This window comes from Stomoxys calcitrans, chromosome 4 (genome assembly GCF_963082655.1).
Source record: "Stomoxys calcitrans chromosome 4, idStoCalc2.1, whole genome shotgun sequence".
NCBI lineage: Eukaryota > Metazoa > Arthropoda > Insecta > Diptera > Muscidae > Stomoxys > Stomoxys calcitrans.
The window spans coordinates 74,328,113-74,355,165 of record NC_081555.1 but is presented as its reverse complement, the minus strand read 5'-3'; the positions used below and the strand labels follow the sequence as shown (position 1 = coordinate 74,355,165).

Sequence of the window (27,053 nt, the reverse complement as noted above, 5' to 3'; positions counted from 1 at the left end):
TTAAAAAACTTAGAATGAACTTTAATCAAATATACTTTTTTTACACTTTTTTACTAAAGCAAGCTAAAAGTAACAGCTGATAACTGACAGAAGAAAGAATGCAATTACAGAGTCACAAGCTGTGAAAAAATTTGTCAACGCCGACTATATGAAAAATCCGCAATTACTTTTTGGGCAACCCAATATTATACCTTTTGATAAAAAGTGAAAAAAAAAAATTGTATCAGCCTTAATGTGATCTCTTTTTGAAACAAAAAACTCGGGCTAAGCCTACCTTTAGATACCCTACACCACATTGTGTATGCAGGCTTAGTCAAAATCCTAACATATTGTGGGTGGATGGTAGATAGATGGGCTTGAAAAGGCCCTAAAATTGAAAATCGGGAGGATGAAGTAGAGATATACCTCAATCTCAAATAATTTTTCAGAAATAAGATAATTTTATACCCTACACCAATACTGTGGTGTTTTATTACTATTATTTTCTATACCCTGCATCACTAATATGGTATAGGGTATTATAACATAGTGCATTTGTTGGTAACACCCAGAAGGAAGAGAAATAGACCTATTAATATTCACAGATCCGCTCACACTGAAAAAAATTGTTCTAAAATTAAAGATTTTTCCTTATTCGTAGGATTTTAGTAATGAAAACGAGCCAAAGAACCAAAACTTTGAAATAAAGATGCAATCTTTAAATTTAATTCCTTATATACTAACGGATGGGCATGTCCATCCGTTTCATAGACTACTGTCCAATAATTTTTTGAAAAAAAAATTTTTTAAACTAAGCATCATGGCCTAAAAAAATTAAACATTCAAAGACGCTCCTATTTGTAAGGCTTTTTTGCGTCTTTAACTACTGTTCACTGTTGTCTTGTTCAAAACTTTCAACGATATTTTGACCTTCGTTTTAGATTTTTGTCCTAAATAACAAGACGCAAAGTTAAGGATTTATTAACCTACCATTTAAAATAAATAACCCTTAATATGAAGGAAAATCTTGTTCACCAAAGGGAATATTTCCTTAAAAAGTTGAAAAATTAATAATCTTGGTAATTGTAGTTTGCTAATTTTTAGCTCGAATCTTTAAAATTAAGACAAAAATTTATCAGTGCAAAATCGCTTTCTGATTCGATAAAGGTATGTCCGTTTATTTTGCCCATGATCATTCCTCTAAGGAACTGGGGCAATCTTCTCACATATCAATGAGTGCAGTCCGATTCAAGTTTAAGCTCAATGATTAGGGGCCTCCTTTTTATAGCCGAGTCCGAACGGTGTGCCGCAGTGCGACACCTCTTTGGAGAGAAGTTTTACATGTCATAGTACCTCACAAATGTTGCCAGCATTAGGAGGGGAAAACTACCGCTGAAAATTTTTTCTGATGGTCTCGCCAGGATTCGAACCCAGGCGTTCAGCGTCACAGGCGGACATGCCAATCTCTACCCTACGGTGGCCTCCTATCCATCCATGTTAATTTGCGTACAAAGTACATGTCGCAATTTTCATTCGATCATCCTCAAATTTTGCACAGACTTTTCCGTCGGCCTAGAGACGAAGACTTTTGAAGCTGGAAAATATCTGTTCAGATTCAGATATGGCTTCCATATATAATTTCGTGCGATTTGGACCAATATTGCTATAAATTGGTCATTTGTAAATCGATTTTCAAATTTAGCGCGAATGATTTCCTTATTACTCTCGACATTACTGGTGAATTTTACAGATTTCAATATAGCACCCATATATATACATACATACGATTTCCTATTTCCGCTTCTCTATTTTGGGAGATCGGTCTATATGCCAGCTATATCCAAATATAATCCAATCTGGGCGATATTCAACAAAAAGTTTTAGAAGGATATCGGAACTCACTGTGTCAAATAGGATGAAAAATGCTCTTTTAATAGGCCCATTACACAATATCGGTATACATGGCAGCTATATCCAAATATTGTCCGATCTGTACCACACTTTAAAGGAATGGGTAGGGGTCTACCAGAACTCATTATGCCCAATTTCATCGATATCTGATGAGAAATGACCAATTTATTGCCTCAAGACTTAAAGTCTGGAGATCGATCTATAACTAAAATCCGATTTGTTGAGATCAGAAGATCAGGTTTATATACAAAGAATACGAAATCATCAAACATTTTTTGAAAATGTTTTTATACCCAAGATATCTGCAAAATTATAAATACTCAGCTTTTGGATATAAATGGGAAAATACCCGGGTATTTACCCAATTTACCAGGTAAATACCTTTTGGGTATTTACCCATCACCCATCTCTGCTTGTGTGCAATGCACTGACTGCAACAACATCGTTTTGTCCCTTGTTTACCCACTTTTGAGCTCCATGTTGTTGTGTGTTATTTTATTGCTATGTTTCTTTGAAACACATCGACAGTAGCATCACTTGCTTCGCAAACCACGCGTGCTCTGTGGAATGTTACGCTATTATTTATGTTTGCCTGATACGGCCGGTCATGTGTTTTTATACCCTCCACCATAAGATGGGGGTATACTAATTTCGTCATTCTGTTTGTAACTACTCGAAATATTCGTCTGAGACCCCATAAAGTATATATATTCTTGATCGTCGCGACATTTAATGTCGATCTAGCCATGTCCGTCCGTCCGTCTGTCTGTCGAAAGCACGCTAATGTCCGAAGGAGTAAAGCTAGCCGCTTGAAATTTTGCACAAATACTTCTTATTAGTGTAGGTCGGTTGGTATTGTAAATGGGCCATATCGGTCCATGTTTTGATATAGCTGCCATATAAACCGATCTTGGGTCTTGACTTCTTGAGCCTCTAGAGTGCGCAATTCTTATCCGATTGAAATGAAATTTTGCACGACGTGTTTTGTTATGATATCCAACAACTGTACCAAGTATAGTTCAAATCGGTCCATAACCTGATATAGCTGCCATATTAACCGATTTGTGTCTTGACTTCTTGAGCCTCTAGAGTGCGCAATTCTTATCCGATTGAAATGAAATTTTGCACGACGTGTTTTGTTATGATATCCAACAACTTTGCCAAGTATGGTTCAAATCGGTCCATGTTTTGATATAGATGCCATATAAACTGATCTTGAGTCTTGACTTCTTGAGCCTCTAGAGTGCGCAATTCTTATCCGATTGGAATGAAATTTTGCACGACTTGTTTTGTTATGATATCCAACAACTGTCGGTCCATAACCTGATATAGCTGACATATAAACCGATCTGGCACCTTGACTTCTTGAGCCTCTAGAGGTCGCAATTATTATCCGATTTGCCTGAAATTATGTACTACGGATCCTCTCATGACCATCAACATACATGTTTATTATGATCTGAATCGGTCTATAGCCCGATACAGCTCCCTTATAAATCGATCTCTCTCGAATTGGCTGACATTTTACAGAGGTCTCTAACATGTAATAATATAATAATAGCAGAGCAAATCTTTTCTTATATCCTTTTTTGCCTAAGAAGAGATGCCGGGAGAAGAACTCGGCAAATGCGATCTATGGTGGAGGGTATGTAAGATTCACCCCGGCCGAACTTAGCACGCTTTTACTTGTTATTACTTCAGATGTGTTTTCTTGCTGCAATCAGGCAATTTCCTTCTGCTTCTTTCATTTTATTTCAGTTTACCTGTTTGCGCTCCTTTATTTTGATCTTTAAAACCTTTTTGTAATATTTCAAACATATTCCAGCTCGAGATCGATATTCAATGCTTTCTATTAATGAATAGCATCGCAAAAAACATATAAAAGTTTGGTGTGTGTTGTTATTCAAAATACTTTCACTGGCATGGTGGATCGCGGACCTTTGTCAAATTGATTAAGATGCCCCACATACCCAACGACGATTGAGTAAGGTGTAGAATACGCTTTTGTTGTGAAACAGGGCTCAATAGGTTCTCTAACTCTCCTTCCTCCTTAGTGCATTAAGAGAGCAGAAATCCTTACAAGCACATCAACATTGCCAAACTCTTTTTGTGGTGCACTTGAACATTCTTTGAATGTCGATGCAAGTGCCTCTTGTGCTTAGGCCACATTGACCTACAGCACAGTTGCGGGGCCGGATCGTTTGGCTCTTTAATTTTGACCCTCCTTCTAACAACCCCATTAGAAATTGAGTAGCATTCATTTTCAGCAAACAACAGACATAGAAGCACTCAGTCTGCTGTTCTTAAATTGCAAACATTTTGCTATAACAGCAAAACTATTGCTATTAAGCAGCAAAATTAACTGCTAAAGTCAGCAGACAGTGTTTGCTATTATCAGCAGACATTTAGGTTTTAGAGCTATGGTTTCTTGGGCAAGAAGTCGCTAAACTCGTAGAAAATTGTGTCTCCAATTTCCTGAGGTGTAGGGTATCTCAATGTCGGAATTGCCCAACGGTAGTCCTTGTATATTTGCATTATGTTTCAATAAAAAATTGTTCTTATACTTACATCATAGAATTGTGCAATCAAATTCAAACCACTTGATTCCTTTTTAAAGGCACTATCATCACTTCTTCCCACCAACTCCATGTGCAGTATATTCAATAAGTGTCCAATGGATTCTGAATTTGGACTTACAAACCACTTTGCCATGTATACCAACGTGGAAGTTTCCAACTGTTCCATATCGCCTTCCAAGAGTTTCATGTGACGGTACATTGCATCCATGCGATGGCGTATACGCTCAATCCGGTTGAGTAGTAAAATCGCCTGACTGCTGGAGATAACAGAGTTCATTGTGGTTTCCCTCAAGGCAATCATTAAGTGTGAATGCTTGTTTAAAACATAAAAGAAATTAAAATTTCCTACGTCTAATTCTTCTTTGTTGTAATACTGGATTTTCTTTTTCGGTTAGAAAAAAACAAGAAACATACTTTCTCCACCATATCATCAATATCCTGGGAAACTATTTTTATGTGAGACATAACCCTTTTCTGCTTGTCCCTTAGCCATGGCAATTCCAATCGGGACAGCTCAGTGCTGGAGTGGTTTTCGCCAATTCCAAACAAATATTCACCAAAGCGGTATGATACATCCATGATGTCATAGAGATCTTCGAGGATACATTGAGTTCTCAAGGGGCTTAGTGCAATTACGCCCGTCAAGATTAAAATTCCATGCAAATACATTTCTTCTTGTTATGGTATGGTATGGTATGGTACGTTACTATACTGCTTCACTTTTCTATCTGCACTACAGACTTGAGCAGTTTGATGGTTTTAACGTCTTTATAGATTCTTTGGAAATTGCATTGATAAGAACAACCACATCATTTTAATAACATTACCGTACAGTGGCTGCGAGTTAAAATATGACACACTCCATTTCCTTGCCCCCAAGAATTTATTTAAATGAAAAATTGTAGATGTTCAAAATAAAAGAACGGCCCCAGTTTACGTTGGCAATTCGTTAAAGCCAGGGTAGCCAGTTTTTTGTTCTTTTGCTATTAGATTTAGAATTCTATTTTATTAATGGTTTTAAGCTGGACAATCCCTGCTGTTGGAATTCCAAAAGGACAAATTAATTTTTTAGGCTCTCAACTAATGGAAGCGTTTTTCTTTTTTTTCGTTTCAGAGTTTCTTCTATGAGATTTTGGCCGGAATTTGGGTACGCAATGGCCTGCAAATCAAAGGGCAAGCCATGACCTATATACAAGCGAACTTTTGTAATTCCATGGCCGATATGGATCTATTCTTTTTGCAAATCTGTGCCACAAATCTGCCACAATACTTCTTCCTTCAGAACACCATAGATCTCTTTGGTGTTGCCCAATGGCTGGAAACGGCACCACTCAAGCAATCGCAGAAAATGGAACAAACCTCAATGTTAGAGGGATTTTTAACATTCCTAGCGACATTGGTCACAAGTCGTACGAATCTAGGTAATGATGAGGCCACGCAATGTATTATAGAAATCAGTGCTCTGCTGGCCACGGAGAACAAGACGCATTCACAGTTATTGGAGTTAATGCCCGAGCGTTCGGGAAATGTGCATACCAAGAATTTTGAAACTTTCTTGAAACAGTTATCTGTGTATAAGGCGCCATCGGCTGGTTCGGAAAACCTTGAACAAGGCCTGTTTACACCAATCGATGAGGTGTGGGAGGAGTACTACGATCCATTGCACGTTCTACTGCGAGCAGTTCACCGGCGTGATTTCCAATCTTCCCTGGATCGTTTTACAAACTATGTCAAGTCGAAGAATCGTATGCCCGCCAGTGGTAATTTATGGCCTCCATTTCGTTTACCTCGCCCCGTTGGAGCTGCCTTCAGTGATCCCTGTCGCATTCTAAATTCTCGTGTCTTCCACTCCACAATATTGTCGATATTGTATCGTGCTGTACATTCTCGCGATGTATCAGAACATCTATTGGCCTTAGCAATCTTCCTATTGGAAATTGCCATTGAAACAAGCGAAGATACCAAGTCTGGTGGAGGTAGCGACAAGGCGGCCGTTGTAGAATGTGAGGAGCAACATAAGCCCTGTTACCCATTCGGTATGCGTCGAGATCCTCCCAAATTATTCAGATGCTATCCGACCGATAACCTGAGCTGCAATTTGAGACACGTCGTGACGAAAATATCTCTTAAGTCTCAGGAGCCACAAGTCACACCGGCCCACTATCGCTCAAATCCATTCTACACAGATGTCGATTACGAGCTGGATGATAATCAAAGCATGGATATAAGCCCTGCCTGGGGATATGAACGCAATTTGAGTGTAGTGCATAGTAATTCCGCTCCAAATTCCACTACCACATCTACCGCTTTAGTGCCTATGCGTCTTCAGAACATGGAAGTTGCACTGCCAGCAGATCTTTCTGTAGTACCCGAAACGGGATTGGTAATACGACAAGACAGTCAGGAGGACGATTCTTTACGAGAAATTGGGAATGCCATTGAAAATACCGATGGCTCAACTTCGCCAGCCATGGAGTATCGTTTCTCCTTGCAACCCATAACAATGTCCGCAGAAAACACTGGCATGGAAGTGGTTCTGCGTGATGGCCAAGCACCGGGTCCCTCAAACACGATAGCAGGTGTCAATCAACAAGTGGCCACACAAAATCAAAGACAAAACCAACCGGACATGTTCCCGCCAACAACTCCCAACACAATTGGCAGCTTGATTCCATTTCCACGTGTACAACCTGTGGCTGTGCCAAGCACGAATATGGATATAATACCCTCGAATCCAGGTGCCTTGGGTGTGGGACGTACACGACTTGCCTACGAAGTGAGCAACAGAAAACGTTCGGTAGAAAATGCGATCGATGGTCATAGCAAAGACGATGTTGTAATTGATGAAAGTATACTCTCGCTACTACTGAAACTACATTCGCAATTAAGTGGCACCCTTGACAGCTTCTCTGTCGCTGACGATGGTGATCAGGAAGATGAGTCCCTATCGTCATCTACCGCCATGGATGTGGACTCTGAGAGTTCTGCGGAGCCCTCAACTTCTTCGGCAGCTGCTGCTGCAGCCTCTAGTCAAACGAAAAAACGCAACATCAAAGTATCCGATTCACGTGTTGGTGATGGACCTTTCTTTATTGGGAATCTTCTGCGGAAGATAGCCAAACATGATGAGCTATGTGCTCAAAACATAGACGAAATACGCCGTAGGCTATGGCCCAACCAAAGGGAGAAACAAGCCGAAGCGAAGGCCCGTGAAGCTAAAGAGAAGGAAGAGCGACGCAAACGAGCCCGTGAAAGACAAATGAAGATGATGCAAGAATTTGCCAACAAACAAAAGGAGTTTATGCAAACAGCTGCAGCCACCAATATGGATGCAGGCATGGAGGAAGAGGAGGAGTTATACGAAGAGCAACCCCGCGAAAAAGAATATGATTGCATTATTTGCAATTGCACTACACCCAGTACCGAAGCCAATCCAATTGGTCTTGTTGTCTTGGTGGAATCCAGCGGCATTGTAGGTCATCGGCGCCGCATCACAGAAAGGTTACCGCTACCCCTAAGTCCGGAAGATGAAGAGCGACTGAAACACAGCACACGGCTAGCCACTGAATTCAATCGCCGCACTGAACTTCTAAGTTTGAAGTTTGGCGAAGAATCATGGTATCTCTCAAATAATATGGCCTATGAAAATGGGGTTCACGTGCAGTCGTGTGGTCACCATGTGCACCTTAGTTGTTTGGATGCTTATTTGAAAACATTGTACGCCAGCCAAAGACAACATCAACACGAGAGGGGAGAATTCTACTGTCCCGTGTGTAGGCAGCTGTCCAATTCAGTACTACCGTTGAGCCCACAGCTGGATCGTCCAACGCCAGTAGTGCGTTCGGGAACACAACCATTTGAGCAATTGGTATCTGAGTTGACCAATCTAATAAAGGAAAATGAAAGACCACCGGTAAGTTCTTTAATTAATACCATAGATTAATTTTGATAAATGAAACACATATAAAAAATGTTCCAATCGAAGGCGTAAGAGGCCATGCTGAAAAGGTATGGGTTCGATTCCCAACGGTGACTTTGGGATACCGCTACTGCTGTATCATAATAAACTATGAATTGTGAGCTGAGTCTGCAACGGATGTAGGTCCCATATCGACCGATCTCTCCGTTGAACTTCTATGTCATAGACTTTATAGTTTTACACGGTTTTGCGCCAATTTGGGTTGGGTTGATTGAAAACTCTTGATGAAGTGCAAATATTCAAACGTCAATGGTTTAAACAAAATTTTTTTGTTAATTTTTTTAGTTGTTTTTTTTTTTGAGCTATGCAAGTTTTTTCCAGAGTTGATAAATTTATTATATATTTTTTTTTTGAAGATAGTGTGATTGTTTACAGGCCTTTAAGCTCCGCATTGCACGAAATAAAGAATAAATGAAATGCGATAAATACTGTCCAATCCAAATTTTAGCTCAACGCTAAAGGGCCTAGTTTTTGTGCCCATAATCACCGCTGATGTATCTAAGACCCAATTTACTCGCTAAAAACAGCCCCATCAGTTTTACGTATCAGAATTGGCTCAGAATTGACTCGTTCATTGTGATTTTAGAAAAATATGGTGCAGTGGGTTTTGCCAATGAAAGACTCCATCGGCCATCCCGGTACGTACAACCGGGTGCCATGAGATTGCTGAGTTTTATAAGAAGCCATCTCTGCCTATGACGCGCATAATAATCTAATTTGAGTGGTGGTTATCCCCAAAGGAAGGATGGCGATATTTGTGATTTATCCAGTCACGTCACTTGCATTACATTTCAGTGGCGGTTATCCCCTCGCTAATGCTGGGGACATTTGTGAGTTATACAAATATGTAAGCCGTTCGGGTTCGGCTATAAAACAAAGGTATCCTGGCGAGACCATCAGAAAAAATTTTCAGCGGTGGTTTTCCCCTGCTAATGCTGGCAACATTTGTGTAGTACTATGCCATGTAAAACTTCTCCCCAAAGAGGTGGGGAGAAGTTTTACATGGCCGAACGGCGAGCTGCGGACTCGGCTATAAAAATGAGGCTTAAACTTGAATGAGCTTAAACTTGAATCGGACTGTACTCATTGATATGTGAGAATTTTGTCCCTGTTCCTTAGTGGAATGTTCATGGGCAAAATTTGCATTTTTACCTTATCGTTAAGCTTAAACTACAATATAATCGGACAGCACTCTTCGGATGTATCGACGACATTTCTTTATGAAATGTTCGTAGGCAAATTTGTAATTCATATTTCCCTACAATTCATGTTTATAACTCCACGGTTGGTGTTTGGATAATTCTGTAATTAATCAGAATAATGGAGGGTTGTCCCAAGTTTGGTCCGGCCGCCTTTAGTTGTTTCAACTATTTTACCCTTGGCGTGGATATTGCAATTGGTCCACCACTTCCCTGTTCTATTGGCTGCCCCTAATATTGGTACGACCCTAATCTAATTTGGCCAAACAAAATTTAATAGTTGTAAGCGAAGAAGCACTTTAGGGGAGTCCCTAAAGTATAACCTAGTTTGGTTTCACTATTGGTTGGACTAAGACGCTTTAAATGAAAGTTAAATAAGATTAGGCTGAAGGGCATACGACTAGCAGCATCGTTTGCTGACCGCTTTACTCGGCGATCTTTAGCCGCTTGAAGAAGAATGCAGTTAGAGATCCACCATACCACTAAAACTAACTGAAACAGGCGGCCCAATATGGCTAATCAGTCACTTAAGTCTTCTACAGTAGTCCAAAGGCCGAGAAAGTTAAGTGCCTGGAGGGAATTCAGGCGCATAAAGAGTTGTTCACTCATAATCTGTTGTTGTTGTTGTAGCAGTGTGTTGTACACCGAGGCGGCAGCCCTTGCCAATGAAGGATTCCATCGGGTCAATCCGGTACGTACAACCGGCTGCCATGGGATTGACTCATAATCTGTCTTTCCCCCCAATCGACCACACACTGTGTACCACACACTGCTACTACAACAACAACAACAACTGGTCATTGCAATGTAAGGTCTTTGGAGACTTCTGCAAGAAGAGAAGATCGATTCTGTCTTTCCCCCCAATCGATCTTCTCTTCTTGCAGAAGTCTCCAAAGACCTTACATTGCAATGACCAGTTGTTGTTGTTGTTGTAGTAGCAGTGTGTGGTACACTGAGGCGGCAGCCCTTGCCGATGAAGGAATTCATCGGGTCAATCCGGTACATACAACCGGCTGCCATGGGATTGCAATGACCAGTCAGGGCTCCTTTCTGCAATCCGAGCTAATGCTTCCTCAAATGAAAGTATTGATTTCAATTTTTTTTTAAGGTTTCAAGTAGCATTCTCTTTTGGATCTACAATGGCCATTAGTTGTAAGAAATTAGGTCGAAGAGTGTTGACATGTTTCGATATATTCTGGTATATACCCATTTTTTTTCTTTTTACATTCCACAGATCTCAACAAAATTATCTGAAGCTATGGGTCGTGCAATGGAAGATATGACAAACATAACACATCGGAAGATGAAAAGAATACCACCAACGTTCCGAAGCCTATTCATATTTGTTACCTCAATTGCTCGCACCAATCTCGAATCAGAGATTATACAAAGAGGTGGCACATTGTGCTCCACAAATCCCACACGATACAAAGCGAAACGTGACTGCATTGTACCCCTGTTGCATGTACTCTCTGTACATGTACGGGTGCTGGTCGAATGGCCGTTGTGGAGTTCTTGGGCCTCTTTGGCCGGTATGCCAGTTACAGATATTGCACCAGTACCCTCACACTGCCGTGAAGTGATACCAGCCATTTTGGCCGATCCCATAGCGTTGCTACTGAAGTTTATACTTCTGGCTCCTCTACATCTAGATCAAGGTAATAATATAATGGTAACAGTGGTTTTGTTACTTTCACCACAATTTGCTCTTGTTCGAATTTCAGAATACTTCTCTTGCATGGTCAAGGTTATGTACAACCTATTGTACTACCAAATTGTGGTCCAACTTTGTGTTACTTTAACCGATCTCGAGTGTGATTATATTTTAGCCAACTTTAATGCACCGCCTTCCGCTGAATCGCAACCTTCTTCCAGCCGTCGAAATTCGATGCGTTCGTCTCCCAATGCCTACTTGGCCAGAGCCATGGCTTTAGTTTTAAAGAATACCAATCGTTTGTCACACCTAAGGCGTGATAGTATACCATCCACCTCAGCAGCTGCTTCGGCCATGAATTCGGCCACAGCAAATGCCGCCTCCCCCAGCGTCAGCAGCAGCAACAGCAACAGCAACATCGATGTTGATTCTCCAACCACTTCGCCACTGGCGGGCGTGGAAGTCAACTTCAAATCTATGGAAATGCAACTGCAAACATTGTGTTTGCCCTTTCTGCGTATTGCCGCCTTGCTACGTCAGCATTTGTATAGGCACGAAATGCCGGAAATTTCAGCGCCAGGCCTGGAGTTTGTGCGTTTAGTTTACTATCTGGAACTTGTAACGGATTCAATGGATTGGGATTGTTTCAATGCCTCAAAAGGGCTATGTTTTATACCGGGCGGCTCAGAGGACACTCTGCCAAAGTTTTGGTGTGAGCAGTTAATGAATATCCGACCACCAACGGACACGGTACGAGAATTAGTGATTCTTAATCAACACGCTTCGTGGCAACAACCAAAGTTGCTGCAACTGCCTAGGGAATATGAGCGATTATTTACGGTATGCCACCCAGCACATTTACAAACAAACTATGGATCAAATTTGTTCATAATTTTCCCCTTCTCCTTTGCAGTATTATCATGAAAGGCCTTGTTTAAATTGCTATAAGGTACCTAAGGAAAGTTCAATATGTTTATTGTGTGGCACAATTGTGTGTCTGAAGCAAAATTGCTGTGCCGAGAATGAATGCTGCGAAGCTGTGAGGGTAAGTTTGTCAGCTATTCTACATATTTTGCGTCCTGTATTTTAGTCATAACCACTTACAGAAGGTAAATGCTGTCAGTTGAAATTCTGATGATCTTATTTTTATGCAGCGTATTCCTCGATTACGATGAGGTTGACGGTAGAGTGATCGAAATCAGTTTGCCAAAAACCGGTCAGGGGATTTTTTTTCCTTCCCCGATTGTTGGTTTTGCAAAAAAAAAATTGATTTTCGGTGCACAATTGCAAACTTAAAAGTATGAAATTCTGCTTTGATAAATAAATTTAAACATTGATTACTTCAAAAAAATGTTTCTGAAGATCTTTAACGTTTATGAGTGCATCCAGCTTCACATCGTTTTGTATTTGTGTGAGTAATGGAGCGCGAACAAATTAAAATTTCCCTTTGATTTTTAAAGTTCCTGAAAATAACAAAAATTGGCTTTGTTACCACAAATTTCGGGCGCCCGGTACCCGAGTTGGTAGCTTGCTTGGAATACCAGTGCAGGGGTCGTGGGTTCGCTTCACGCCAGAATCTGTCGCTACTGTGGTATCACAATCCACTTAAAATTGTCTAAGTGAGTCTGTAAAGGACTACCACTCTTACCTAACCTAACCCTACCACAAATTTATAACAAATTTTGTCAACACTTGTGCAAAGAAAAACTAAGGTGGATGTTCATCAAATATCACTTACATATTGTTTAATATAAACTAATGTTTTTCTTTTAAATGTGGTATAGAGTATTAGATTCTCAATTTTTAGCCTAAAAGTAAAAAAAAAAAAAAATAAAAATCAACCGTTGAGCAGACGGACGTGTTCTCGGGATAGGTAGTACCTTTCACGCAAAAATGTCAAAGCCTTTCAGGAATAGGCCCAAAATGGACTCCAAAGACCCATCAGCTGCGGTGGTAGCATCGGATCGTAGTATGTTGTCCGCCCCTACTATAGGTAATGCTTCAAACGCACAGCCAGTCGTCAGACTAACAAATGAGGAAGAAAGATAGACCAGAGGGATGCGCCGCAATGCGTCCCCAGGAAGGCGTATTTAATAAGGTCGCCGCATCAGCACAGCTGATGGAACTTGATATGTCAATTATAATAAAATATTGTATAAATTGATTTCTGCTTTTGGTGCTGTTATTGTTCTTAAACTTAGTTTATATTGGGTTGCCCTAAAAGTAATTGCGGATTTTTCATATAGTCGGCGTTGACAAATTTTTTCACAGCTTGTGACTCTGTAATTGCATTCTTTCTTCTGTCAGTTATCAGCTGTTACTTTTAGCTTGCTTTAGAAAAAAAGTGTAAAAAAAGTATATTTGATTAAAGTTCATTCTAAGTTTTATTAAAAATGCATTTACTTTCTTTTAAAAAATCCGCAATTACTTTTTGGGCAACCCGATATAATGGTAGGCGTCTAACAACCTCAATCGCTATCAGCTTCACCGACTGAGGAAACTTAGGTTGATTGTGTCGCCCCCGAAAAAGATTCAAAAAGCCCTGAAGAACACAGACGAAATTTGCGGCGTAAAATCTTAGCCGCAGAGCTCCAGATTCTTGACACTCATCAGAATCAAGCAGACGAAAGTTAATAACACACAATAAACTGCTACCACAACAACAACGGCGTACAATACCAGATATAAGAAGGAGGAAGATAAGAAACCAACATGCATGACAATAATGGGTCCAGGCCGTCTAGAGAAGATCCCTCCAGTTAGCCAATTCAAGCTCCTATTGTAGTCAGGAAAGGCGAAAGGATTTGGTGCCTGAAAATAATTTAGACATGAAAAAGGTCCCCGTTTAGCCATAATTTCTCCGCAATTTCAGGCATTATCACTTATAAAAACGTCCTTGTGGTGATTGATTGATTATTCCTTTTAAGCCCTTTGCTAGCGGAACTCTTATTATCCTCCCCATCGACATCGTATGAACTCAATTTATGAGGAATCCTCATGTCCATTAGATAGTCATGCATTTGACATATGTGATGTGTGGTCCCTGGTTATAATCGAGATATATGTCGATGAAGTTGAAATCAGTCCCAGCCCTATTGGAATTGAGCCCGCACTACCCTGGTCTACCATGGAAGGTCAAAGGCTTTCACTTAGTAGCTATTTTACAGCTACAAAAACCTAGTGAAAGCTATTTAAACATGCCATCTTTGTGATTTTGTGGGTAAAGTCTGTGGAGCTGTTGGGAATTTTGAAATAGTTTAAATTAGTTTTTTTTTTGCTTGACATTAAAATCAATAAACTCCTTTCTTCTTGCTCTGATTGGTCGAAGTAAATTTAAATGTCACGACGAATCGAATTTTCTTCGCCCTGTTTACAAATTTTGACATATCAAGTTTCCAAAAAAGATGCTTTGTTGTAGCAATTATAAATACGCCTTGATAATTACATTTGCCTTTCCTATATTTTGTATAATGTTTGTAATATTAAATAATGGGCCTTGTTGGCCTGATGTCTCAATATGAATCCTAGTCTTTCCAATCTTGAAAACAAGACGGCCTTGCTCCCGTAGTGCGCCATGACTTTATTCTTAGCCAAACTTGTCACGGAGACTTGATCAATGCCAACCACAAGGGAGGCGAAGGAGGAAGGACCTTTCTGTGTAAGACCTTCCACTTCTCTGCGACCAAACCTAGGGTTTACTTGCCCAAGAAACCCAACATGCGTTCCGTCGCAAATTTACTGCCCAATACCTTGATGAAGACCGTCGCCTTTTTGAGCTGGGGGACGTTCCTTTTTCTCACCAGGTCGAGCTTTGCCCCATCCCATGATGAAGACCATCACCTTTTTGAGCTGGCGCACATCCCTCTTTCTCACCGAGTCGAGCTTTTCGACCTCCCAGGGATCGTGGATACCTCCGAGGAACTCTTCGACGGTATCAATTCATTCCGCCGACACAAAACACAGCGTAAAGATGTCCCCTCTATACTGGCAGAGTTCCACACATGTTCGAAAACCCGATCGTTAACAAGATCCTCCACTTGGGACCGATGATCTGATGGAATTCTACAGGATGCACTGCCAATATTGATGACTGCATAAGTCAGCTCATCTCTGTTCTGCTTCCTTGCCACTGATGGCTGTGGCCTCCTTTTGGAAGTCACAGATCTCCATGAAGACTCAGGGGCCGTGCGTTCCTGTTCCAATTTCCTTCGTTCCTGTTCCAATTTTGTCTACCTTCGCAGGACACTGTCTGGAATCTCCATTGCGGGAGGGCTGGCTTTATATTTCCAGAGTACCTGAAAGCGGGGAGCTCTTTTTCTCTTCCCAGCTTCCGTAGAAGTACTTGCAATGTCAGTTCTATCCCTTCCAGCATCCTGCACTTTCGCCCAGTTGCGTTGCCGGTACATACTGCCCTGTTTCTTTCGTTATGCCCCGGATCGCTTTCTCGGTCTGCTTTGAGCTTAGCAAATTCATCGTTCTCTTCTGCCGTCATTCCGCTGCCCTCATCTCTTAATTCAGCTGCGATTACTGTTCATTGAAACTCTCGCTGTCTGAATCCGAGTCGGAAACACCACCTTTATTTAAAGGCTGGGGACGAACTGTGCATCCCCGTTTAAAGCATTACTCTCGACTACAGGTGCCAAGGCAACCATACTTATAGAAGGGGACGACAACATGGTGCGATCTGACACTACCACCGCATATGTTGGGTCTTTGGAGTTCATTTTGAGCCTACTTCAAAAGGGCTTAAAAATATTTCGTAATAGGTAATACCTATTTCGAGATACGGATATTTTCTTTAAGGAGCGAAATCGGCACAGTCTTGGATTGACGGAACCCTAGTATTGCCATCTGAAAGATCATGTTAGACGGATGGTTCAAAGCTAGAGGACAGAGTGGTCTGGGGTCTACATTGAGAACCCAGGAACTGTGATCTGTTTTAGACTGCCTGACCATAATACGGTCGTGCAGGCGAATATCCGGGCGATCACGGAATGCGTAAAGTGGTTTACGGACAGTAATATTGTCATGAGGGCAATAATAACCAGGACGGTAAGATCACGAACAGCCTTGCAGTGTAAGAAGCAGATTAACGTCTTTTCTGAGGATGGGAAAATCCGCATCTTGGAAAGGCGACCGCCGCCCAGGTAGATCTACAAAATATTGTTTATGATTTAGTAGTAGAATTTAACTCCTACGTGCCAGATAGCTCGCAGCTAAGCTACTCGTGGCAGCGATGAACACCACACAGATCGGCCTCAAAGTTCCAGCCTGTGTGGTGCTCACAGCTATTCCGTGTCGGACGATCCGATAGATTCAGTCGTCAGTTGCGAAGGGCGCCAACGTGTGTGTGCCCCGCCTGTAGCCAGGGACATTACAAGCCAAGTCGCATGTTCATCTTTCCACCAGATCACTGTGAACGAATCCTAACCGCAGCTTTCGCGAGCTCGATCTTTGGAATTTCTGGGTGGTGGTCACCTTTCGTAAGTTGGTTTTTGTTTATCTTTGGAGCAACTTTGCATTATTATTTGTGTTTGTAGCTACACCTGTTTAATTAAATGAAATTTTGTTATCTTTTCAGCATACTATTACTTGTGGTGGTGGCATTGGTATATTCCTGGTTGTAACTTCAACGTATATAATTGTGATAAGAGGACGACGGGCATGTCTCTGGGGTTCACTCTATTTGGATGACTTTGATGAGGAAGATAGGGATTTAAAGTAAGTGTTCGCTTAACTATATTCACATAAAGTCAGGCAATGACTTTTTGTCCTTTTACCATTTTGCAGACGAGGGAAACCCTTATATTTGAGCCAGGATCGTTTCAATTTACTGGAATCCCAATGGTTATCACACAAATTTGCCCATACGAAGCACACGTGGGTATTCCACAGAGATCTGTTGTGAAATATACAAGATCTATTACGTAATATCCAAGACATGATAGTAGACATTTGAGTTAAGTTCATTTCAATATACGACTATATTCGACCTATATGAAACTATATTTCTCTTCGTTTTGAATCTCAATGGTTAGTCTTGTATCTTATCGAATCGTATCTATGGCGTGTGCATTTTTTGCATAGCTCTTTCTCATTTTGTGAAATACATAATGGTGGGAGCAGACAATTAAAACAGAATTAACGTAGATTAGAGTGACATTGAGAAAAATTTTACACTTCGTTTAAAATAGCAAATAGCAAGAAATTAAAAGTATAAACATTTCGATACTACTACTTGATATTAAATTATAAATATGTACGTAATATTTTTAACTAAAAAAAAACACAAACAAAAAACCGAGAAAAATGCTTAAATGAAACAAAAAACTTTTTGTTTTTGTTTCGGAATACGGAAAATTTCTTTGTTACCACATTAATTATAAAATCTCATAATTAATTTGTTTATTCGTTTTTATTTCTTACTCTATTATATATCTAAATTAATTTAATAATTAGAAATTTTAATGATATTAAAACAAATACACACTGTGTAAGTAATAATTTAATTTAATTGTATTTTGAGAATATTAAAGAAAACACAAGAGAAACTCCGAAATAAATCATTGCAGAATAAATGAACAAATTTCATTAATATGAAATAAAAATGTTACCACAAAAATTACCCTCTTCTTCAAATATACAAACAAACCCAATTTTTTTTTAATATTTCTTAAATAAGTTTATTTTTTTATAATTTTTCTTTGTAACACTTATAAATAGTTGGCCTATAATAAGAATGTTAAATATAAAATCAATTCATTTTGCCTTTAAAATCACTAAAAATACATCTTTGCAAATTTCTTTCCATTATACAGTGTTCAATAACGGCAACTGGTATTATTTTCTTTTAAAACTTTACATTGCATTGTTTCGAGTATTGTCGCTTATGCCGATCAATGGTGAACTATTCAGAACCAATGCGGGCATGCAACGTCTGTCATGACAAATCTGTGGTCGGGGACAATCATATGTCCCCGACATTCATGTATACCATCTTAATGAGGAAATCAAACAATTTGAAGTGCGAAGGCACAATTATAAAGATGGCGCATAAAACAAATCTCTCCTAATTTCCACTTACACATACAGAGTAAAAATAGCAATAAATTTAAATTAAAAATTAAATTGAAAATAACAATTTTTTCAATCAAAAAATTAATTGAATCAGTCATTTTTTAATTGAGTCTAGTTTTTTTCAATTCACTTTTCAAACAAAGCGTTATTTGCTTTAATAATTTTTGACATAGAAATTCGATTTTCTTTTGTATCACTGCAAGTGATTGGTAAACAAAGGCATATGTTGAACATATTTTTAATTGTACGAACTAAATCGTTATTTAATAGTATAAATTGTGCATTGATCAATATTATATTGCGTTCCCTTTCACTCATATACATTGTGAAAAGAAGTGAGAATGAGTGAAACATATTCCCCGCTCATATCATATACAGACACAAAGTTCATACAGTGTAAGTGTTCGTCCTTTTTTTTTGTCATGGGATAGGCACATACCGGATTGCCTTCTCCGCACGCTGCTGGTCAGTTCCGGAATCGAAAAAAACCTTGGACACTGGTTCTGTTCGGTTTTCCAGAACCGCCTCCATCATCGGTCGGTGAGGTGTAACCGGTGCATGCTGTGGGTACATTTCCGATCTTGCTCTGGCCTAACATCACTACGTGAATATAGTTACACCGAATATGTTGCAAGGTGCTGTGCGAGCCTAGACAGCAATGGGTTACAAGCGTTGTCGCCGTCGTCTACTGCGTCCTCATCGTCGGTCGTGCCACCACAAAGGATATCATAATCATCATATTTTATTATAACTCCACTACTATATCCATTGTCTGCGCCTTATTTTACTTTATATGGAACAAAATTTTCCTTGGAATATTTATTTTCTACAAATAAAGAGTTTTTAGTGAAATACAATGCTACGAAAATAGTATATCGCTTGACAAACAGTTTAACAATATAAATGCCTTTATCTGAATCACATATGATCTTTATTGGTCTACGAATTTAAGTTTGGATGTAAAGTGTACTCCATTCTTAAAAGACTTAATTTCAGCCCGATTTTCTCATGATGTCTGATTTAGGGGTGTTTTCGGGGTGAGGTGGTCCCCCAGACACTTGGCCCTGAAAAAATATCAGCATCATGCTCTTCTCTCAAATACCATTTATTTAAACCCCATATTGCCATTGGTTTTGAGGGAAGTTTACAGGATGAGGCGTCCCCCAAACACATGGCCCCAAAATTGGTTATCAAATTCGTTTTCTAATCTCAAATACCTTTCATTTGTGCCATATATTGGCATAGTCGAAAAATGTTCACCTTTTTGGGGAAGGGGTGATGACTTAAATACATGGTCCTACATTTGGATATCAAATTCGTATTCTACTCCCAAATACCTTTATTTGAGCCCTATATTGGGATGGTCAGTAAAAAATTGTTATTTGTGGGGTATTTTGGGAAAGGGGTAGACCCCCAGAAAATTGGTCCCAAAAGTGGATATCACTTCTTCCTCTACCTCCCAATTCCTTTCATTTAAGCCCCACATTGACATGGTCGGTAAATATGCCCGATTTAGGGGGCATATTTACCTAAGCCCTGAAAATATATCAGCAACGTGCTCACTTCTCATATATTTGAACCCCATATTGTCATTGGCCTCAAAATTGGATGTCAAATTCGCTTTCTAATCTCAAATACCATTCACTGAAAAAGCCAGCAAATATGTCCGGTTTGGGGTATGGGCGCTTAAAACTATAAATATCGAGCTCCACTGTCTGAAAGACCCAAATTGTCTTAGTGAGCAAATACGTCCCCTAGACTGTTGGTCCCGAATGTTGATGTCATATTCATGGTCTACTCCCAAATAACCTTCATTTGAGCTCCATTTTTCCATAGTGGACATACATGACCGGTTTGGGGGGTGTTTTGGGGGATGAGGCGACCACTCAGTAACTTGGCTTTAAAAATATATAACAGATTCGTTTTCTACTCTTAAATAACTCTTATTTGAGCCTCATATTGCAATGGTCAGCAAATACTTCCTATTTGGGTGGTGTTATGGGGGTGTTTTCCCGAACATTGATATCAGATTCGTGCTTTACTTCTAATTACCCTTCATTGGGACCCCACATTGCTATGGTCGTAAATTTGTCTTCTTTGTGGGATGATTTTGGGGCATGGGCGGCCGACAAATACTTGGTCTAACATCTGGATATCAGATTCGTACACTACACTTAAATACCTTTTATTTGAGCCCCATATCAGTAAATAAGTCCTGTTTGGGGGTGTTTTGCGGAAGGGGTGCACCCCCAGAAACTTGGTCTCACATTTGGATACCAAATTCGTATTCTACTCGCAAATACCTCTCATTTGAGTTCCATATTGCCAAGGTCGATAAATATGTCCGATTTAGGGGTGTTTTGGGGGTTGGGTGGTCCCCCAAACACTTAGTCAGACAATTGGATAGCAGATACGTTTTCTACTCTTAAACATCTTTCATTTTAGTCCCATATTGTCATAATTGGTCTATAAATATATTTGGTAGGTTTTTGGGGATGGGGCTGCCCCCTAGGTACCCCAGCCGAAATTTGGATAACAAATTTTTATTTTTTGGTAACTTTAAGAGAGCACACAAAATTTCGCTTAAATCGCACCACCCATCACCGAGATCTGGGGTTTCTAAAAATTAGGATATGGGGGAGGGTCCACCCCCTTCAGATATCAAAAAATGTAGTACCCTATTTTCACCACGGGATCATTATTCACCATCTGTGAAAATTTCAAGAAAATCCGTTCAGCCGTTTTTGAGTCTATAAAGAACACACAAATAAACATACAAACAAACACAAATTGATTTTTATATAGAAGAAGATAGGGGCTGGTCTCCTTCATATTTTATTCAGGTCCCAACAATAACAGTTTCGGTGAAATCAGGCAAGAAATCCGCTTTTTATGGGATTAAGACCCCAAATTCAGATCGGTCTATATATATTTTTTTTATTCATTTTTCTATAGATTACATAACCCTTACAGGCTAAATTATAAACTAAATATATATACAATACAAATATATACGCAATCCCATGGCAGCTGGTTGTACGTACCGGATTGGCCCGATGATTGGTTTGGCATAATTTTGAGAAGAAAAATAATATTTAGCATTGTACGTCTGCTCTTTAATGCAGGTAATTTAATTAAGTTTAGTTTGAATTCATACGACGGAAGAGCCCGAGGATCCCAGCCACGCCCTTTGAAGCAAAATAAAAGAAATTGTTTTTGAACAGACTCAATCGCATTTGAGCGAATAGAATAGCCCGGATCCCATATAATGGACCCACATTTTAAAGCACTACGCATAAATGTAATATATAATTGTTAAGCTACCAAGGGATCTAAAAATTCTTTACTCCAACGCTTGATAATTAGAGAAATATGTTTTCTAAAATCTAACCGTTGGTCCAACAGGATTCCCAAATCATGAATAGACTCCACATACAATCATTCCAATAATAACTTGTATTTATATTCTTGACCCAGAAGATAGACATATGTTAACATTTCAAAGTGTTAAGTTCCAACAAGTTAGTATTGCACCATTTATAAAACTCATTGAGATCAGATTGCAAAATGCATTGGTTTGCCTGCTATTACATCAGATGCATACATTAGAACCTTACACTGAAGTATTGCATTAGGCCGGTCATTTATAAACAATGTAAATAAAATTGGTCCCAGATGTCTTCCTTGAGGAACACTAGACGTTATATTAATTTTTTTACAAATAGCATTCCCTATTTTCACCATTAGAGTTCTGCCCATTAGGTAGGATTTTATCCAGTTCAAGAATGCGTTGGAAAATCTCATAAGATATAACTTCAACAACAATAATGCATGATTAACCTTATCAATACCTCTGTCACCAACTTTTCAAATAATTTTGGAAGTGTGTTCAATTTAGCAATTCCTCCATAGTTTAACGCTTCAGTTCTACTACCCGATTTAAATAAAGTAACAATAAAAGATTATTTCCAAATTGGTGGTAAATAGCCAGTGTCCAGAGACTTATTAAACATTATAGAGAGAGGAAGGGCAACATTTTCTGCACAGTTTTAAGAATACTCGAATGGATTCCATCCGGGTCTGGGACCGTTGTGTCTTTAGGCACTTCAGATTGCGTCATACTGTTGTAACATCTAATAATTGAACAGCAATAGTCGAAAATTCCGTAATACCATAGGTATAGTGGCGCGTAGAATTACATACTTTAATATATATTTATTTATTTAATGAATACCTACACAACAAGATTAAATCTTATAGTTATAGTGCAGGATTATAAGAACAGTCATGTATCCTTCTTAAGAAATAATGAAGCAATTTTTAAAGGAATAAACATTTTCAAATATCATTATAGAAAATAATTAAAATAAACTTTGGAATTTTGTGAAATAGTTAAAATAAAGTATAGAATAGGTTAGAAAATAATATTGTTTAAAAGAAAAACAATTAAATTTTAAAGCAGCTAATTTCGAAAAAAAAAAATTAAGGATATTTTTTAAAAATTGACGCGTTTCTGATGCTTTGGATATTTAGATGAAGAGTATTCCAAAGAAGTATGGTACTCATATAAAACTGCCATTCGGATGCTAAGCTCTTTCTTCCAAAAGGGACAAGTTTTCTACCCCTTCTAGATCGGGCAAATATTAATTTGTCATAGAGGTATTTAGGTGTTTGCTTCCAAATGATTTTATGTAAGAATAGTAGAGATATAGTTCTAAGTAGATTATCGAAGCTACACCCATAAAGGGAAGTAGCCAATTGAGAAATATGTTGAGTCCTTCTTATACCGTAGACATACCTAATACTGCTGTTGAATACTACATTTAATTTAGGTTGGCTTAGTGAATCGCGGTTTGAAAAAAGATCACACCCATAAATCAGACTAGGAATTAGAATACGTATTTCGATTGGTGCATAAGAGTGTGTTATACACAGTGCATGCAGCTTTGCATATGTCTGCCCGGCAATAGCATCTATATAATTTGACCAAGTTAAAGAACTGTTAAAAATCACACCTAAATTCTTAGCACTAAACGCAATATCAATTTTCTGTTGATTTATAGTGATATCCAGGTCTCTCAAACTAAATCTTTTATTTTTGTGAATAACAATCACTTTCGATTTCGGGGGGTTCAGAAATAAACTATTTGCTGTAGCCCACTTATAGACATGGGCCAGGTCCTCGTTGTGTTTTGCAACGCATTCACTAATATTATTAACAGAGCCGCTAAGGAATAACTGAAAGTCATCAGCATACATAAGGATTTGGCTATGAACCAACTGGGTTAGAAGATCCTTTGCGTAGAGCGAAAAAAGGAGCGGACCAATTATTGAACCTTTTGGAACTCCCTTAGGCACCAGTATTGGTTCTGATATTGAATCACCTACGTACACTGAATGTTGCCGATTACTCAGATATGATTGAACCAATTTGATAGAAGTATCGCTAAAATTGAAAAATCTTCTGAGTTTCATATATAAGTTATGATGATCAACCGAGTCAAAAGCTTTTGAATGATCTAGTAGGACGAGAAAAGTAACATTGCCATCATCAATTTCACTTCTAATTGATTCCGAAACTTCAACTAATACACTAACGCAACAGTGATGGGCACGAAACACTTCTAATTGATTCCGAAACTTCAACTAATACACTAACGCAACAGTGATGGGCACGAAACCCGGATTCGGATTGTCTATCGGACAACAAAGATTCATGATGGTGATATTCGGACATTTGTTTATGCAAAATGTTCTCGAAACATAATAAAGAAATCGGACGGAAATCACTATTCGGTTAAGGGGTTTGAGATTATCTTTGATCTTTTCCAAATAGTCGGATATGCACTGGAGATAAGAATTGAATAAAAGAGATGAGTAAAATATGGTAGAAGATAAGGAACTAATATTCTAATGAATCTGGGGTGAATGTTATCAGTGAATGTTATAGCATTTGACTTGACTGATCTAAGACAATGTAAAACTTCGTTGTGCAATACACGTCTAAACTCAAAACTTCAATCAACATTTGTGCTTTCCGGAAGCCTATAAGTGTCTTGGTAAAAAGTCGAGTCTATATCTAAGGTCGGAATATTAACAAAAGTTTCATTCTATTCATTTATATCACCAATTCCGTTATCGTTCATAACCCACTTGCCTTTCGTGTCTAACGTCGAATAATATTTGGATGAATAATACGCTAATTTTGCATCACTAATGGGTGCATTAACTTTATTTCATGCCGTGCGGAATTCCTCATGAAATATGAGGCAAATATATTAGAAATTCCAGTGTCATCATCTGCAACATCTTCTCCAAAATGTAACCTCTTTGGACAATCGTTTGATCGACGTTTAGATTTAAAGAACTATGAAAAGATTTAGGATTAGATATTAATTCATTCTTCATTTTCGATATATAGATTATAAAGTCATTCAAGATAGTATCTTACGACGGAGTAATTTACAAAGTGCAAAGAAGAATCATTTTTTTTAGACTTTTATAAAGCTTATTGTTCCTATTCTTTAATCTTGATAAAGCAGCAGAATTCCAGTATTCCTAGAAATATATTTTTTTCGGAACATCTCTAGATATCCCAGTAAAACATTTCGATTATCTCATCTAATGACTCCAAAGATTGAAGTATAGTCCAATCGGTCGAACCTAAAAATGAATTCAATTGGTTGTAATCTGTTTTAGAGATCAATAGCTAGTTTAGTTTAGCTAGTTTAGCAGAATCCTTAGAAGAGGACACTAAGGAAAATTGTACCTTCATTGTGAGATGGTATTTATCCTCCAGATGGACTAAAGAATCGCATGGAGAAACCAAACAATCGTGAGGTTGACTTACGAATATAAGGCCGAGGATCTTATTAAGCCGGAACTAAATAATGGACCAATACATTGGTTAGTACTTTCACTAGGTGCAGTAGGTAAAAGATCATTAATGTCTGGACTACAAGTCCATTTTGCGTTTGGCAAATTAAATTCTACGAGAGCAATTAAGATATCGTTAGACTTTTGAGAATGGACCACGTATACTTGACATATACATATATCAACACTCGAACTAGATGGAACATGTGAGCATGTGATGTAAAGTGTTAAATTCTTAAGAAAAACTCTAATAGCGACATTTTCAATATCAACCGATAAGGGAAGAGAAATTTCTTCTGTTGTAAATCGAGAAGACACAGCTATGAGCAGCCCGACTCCTCTACTTTTGAAACAATCATTACGATCACGTCTAAAAATTTTAAACTGTTGACATAAAATCTCCCTATCATATACATTATCTTGTAGCCAGGTCTCAGGGGATTGCAATTATATCGCGATTTAAATCAAAAATATCAATAAATATGTGGGATAACTTAGAATTTAAGCCTCTAACATTTTGATATAGAATGCAAATCTCTTTAACAGAAGGTGTTACAACAAGTTTTTTGAATGAGTGTTTGTCAAATAAACTATATCAGATTTTTGAGTATCCCTGAAACATATTTTACTGCTTTAGGAGGCCTGAAATGTGGATTTATAATTGCTTCAAATATATCTTCAGGGACAATAATTTTAAATGAAATCTTATTACGTTTTTCGGCATATTTAAATTTAAAGTTCTTAATCCCTCGCATCGGAAGCCACCGTAGCGCAGAGGTTAGCATGTCCGCCTATGACGGTGAACGCCTGGGTTCGAATCCTGGCGAGACCATCAGAAAAAAATTTCAGCGGTGTTTTTCCCCTCCTAATGCTGGAAATTTTTGTGAGGTACTATGAGGTACATGTAAAACTTCTCTCCGAAGAGATGTCGCCAAACGGCACGCCGTTCGGACTCGGCTATAAAAAGGAGGCCCCTTATCATTGAGCTTAAATTTGAATCGGACTGCACTCATTGATATGTGAGAAGTTTGCCCCTGTTCCTTAGTGGAATGTTCATGGGCAAAATTTGCATTTGCAATCTCATGAATGACGCTAATCTAAAGCTATATCTAAATATAGTCCGATCCTAACCATATATGAGTCAGATGTCGAGAGGCCTAAAACTATTTACTGGTTCAAATTTCAGAGAAATCGGATAAAAAATAAAGCTTTTATGGGCTTCAGACCCTTTATCGGCAGATCGGTCTATATAGCAGCTATATCCAAATATGGTCCGATTTGGCCCGTTTATAAATTTAACCAGCGTGCTTTAAACATTTCAGCTCAATATCTCAATTTTTGAAGGTGTATAATGATTACAACAAATGGGCGGACAAACACACGGACATCGTTAAATTGATCCGAAATATATATACTTTGTAGGGTCGGAAATGGATATTTCGATGTGTTGCAAACGGAATGACTAATGGAATTTTCAATTAATTTTTTAATTGATCCGATGAAAAAAAATTATTGACATTTTCAAATAATTTATTAATTGTTCCAATTCAAAAATTATTGCCATTTTTTAATTTCTGTTAAGTACACAGATGTTTTGAACTAAGGGTGGGCAAAGATTTGTGGGCAACCCCGCGGATGTTCCCAAAAAAATTCTGTTGTCGTGTGGGGTAAGGGTGGGGTGCCCTATAGATTTGTTGTTGTTGGTGCAGTAGTGTATTTAGCACTGAGGCAGTTGCCCTTGGCGAATGAAGGACTACGTCGAGTTAATCCGACACGTAGAACCGCCTGCCATGGTTTTG

General features: G+C 38.7%; 1 protein-coding gene across 5 annotated transcripts in view; it reads left to right on the top strand.

Annotated features, from left to right (window-relative positions):
* The window catches only part of LOC106088027 (E3 ubiquitin-protein ligase Ubr3), a 129,321-nt gene extending 112,012 nt beyond the window's left edge, over positions 1–17,309 (top strand). For all 5 annotated transcript variants that reach the window (XM_059367965.1, XM_059367963.1, XM_059367964.1 and 2 more), the window contains 6 exons: positions 5,584–8,382; positions 10,882–11,305; positions 11,372–12,141; positions 12,215–12,346; positions 16,883–17,022; positions 17,092–17,309. In XM_059367965.1, coding sequence (XP_059223948.1) covers positions 5,584–8,382; positions 10,882–11,305; positions 11,372–12,141; positions 12,215–12,346; positions 16,883–17,022; positions 17,092–17,209 — 4,383 coding nt within the window. In that variant the 3' untranslated portion in view covers positions 17,210–17,309. The remainder of the gene's footprint in view (positions 1–5,583; positions 8,383–10,881; positions 11,306–11,371; positions 12,142–12,214; positions 12,347–16,882; positions 17,023–17,091) is intronic.
* Positions 17,310–27,053: the final 9,744 nt, after the last annotated feature.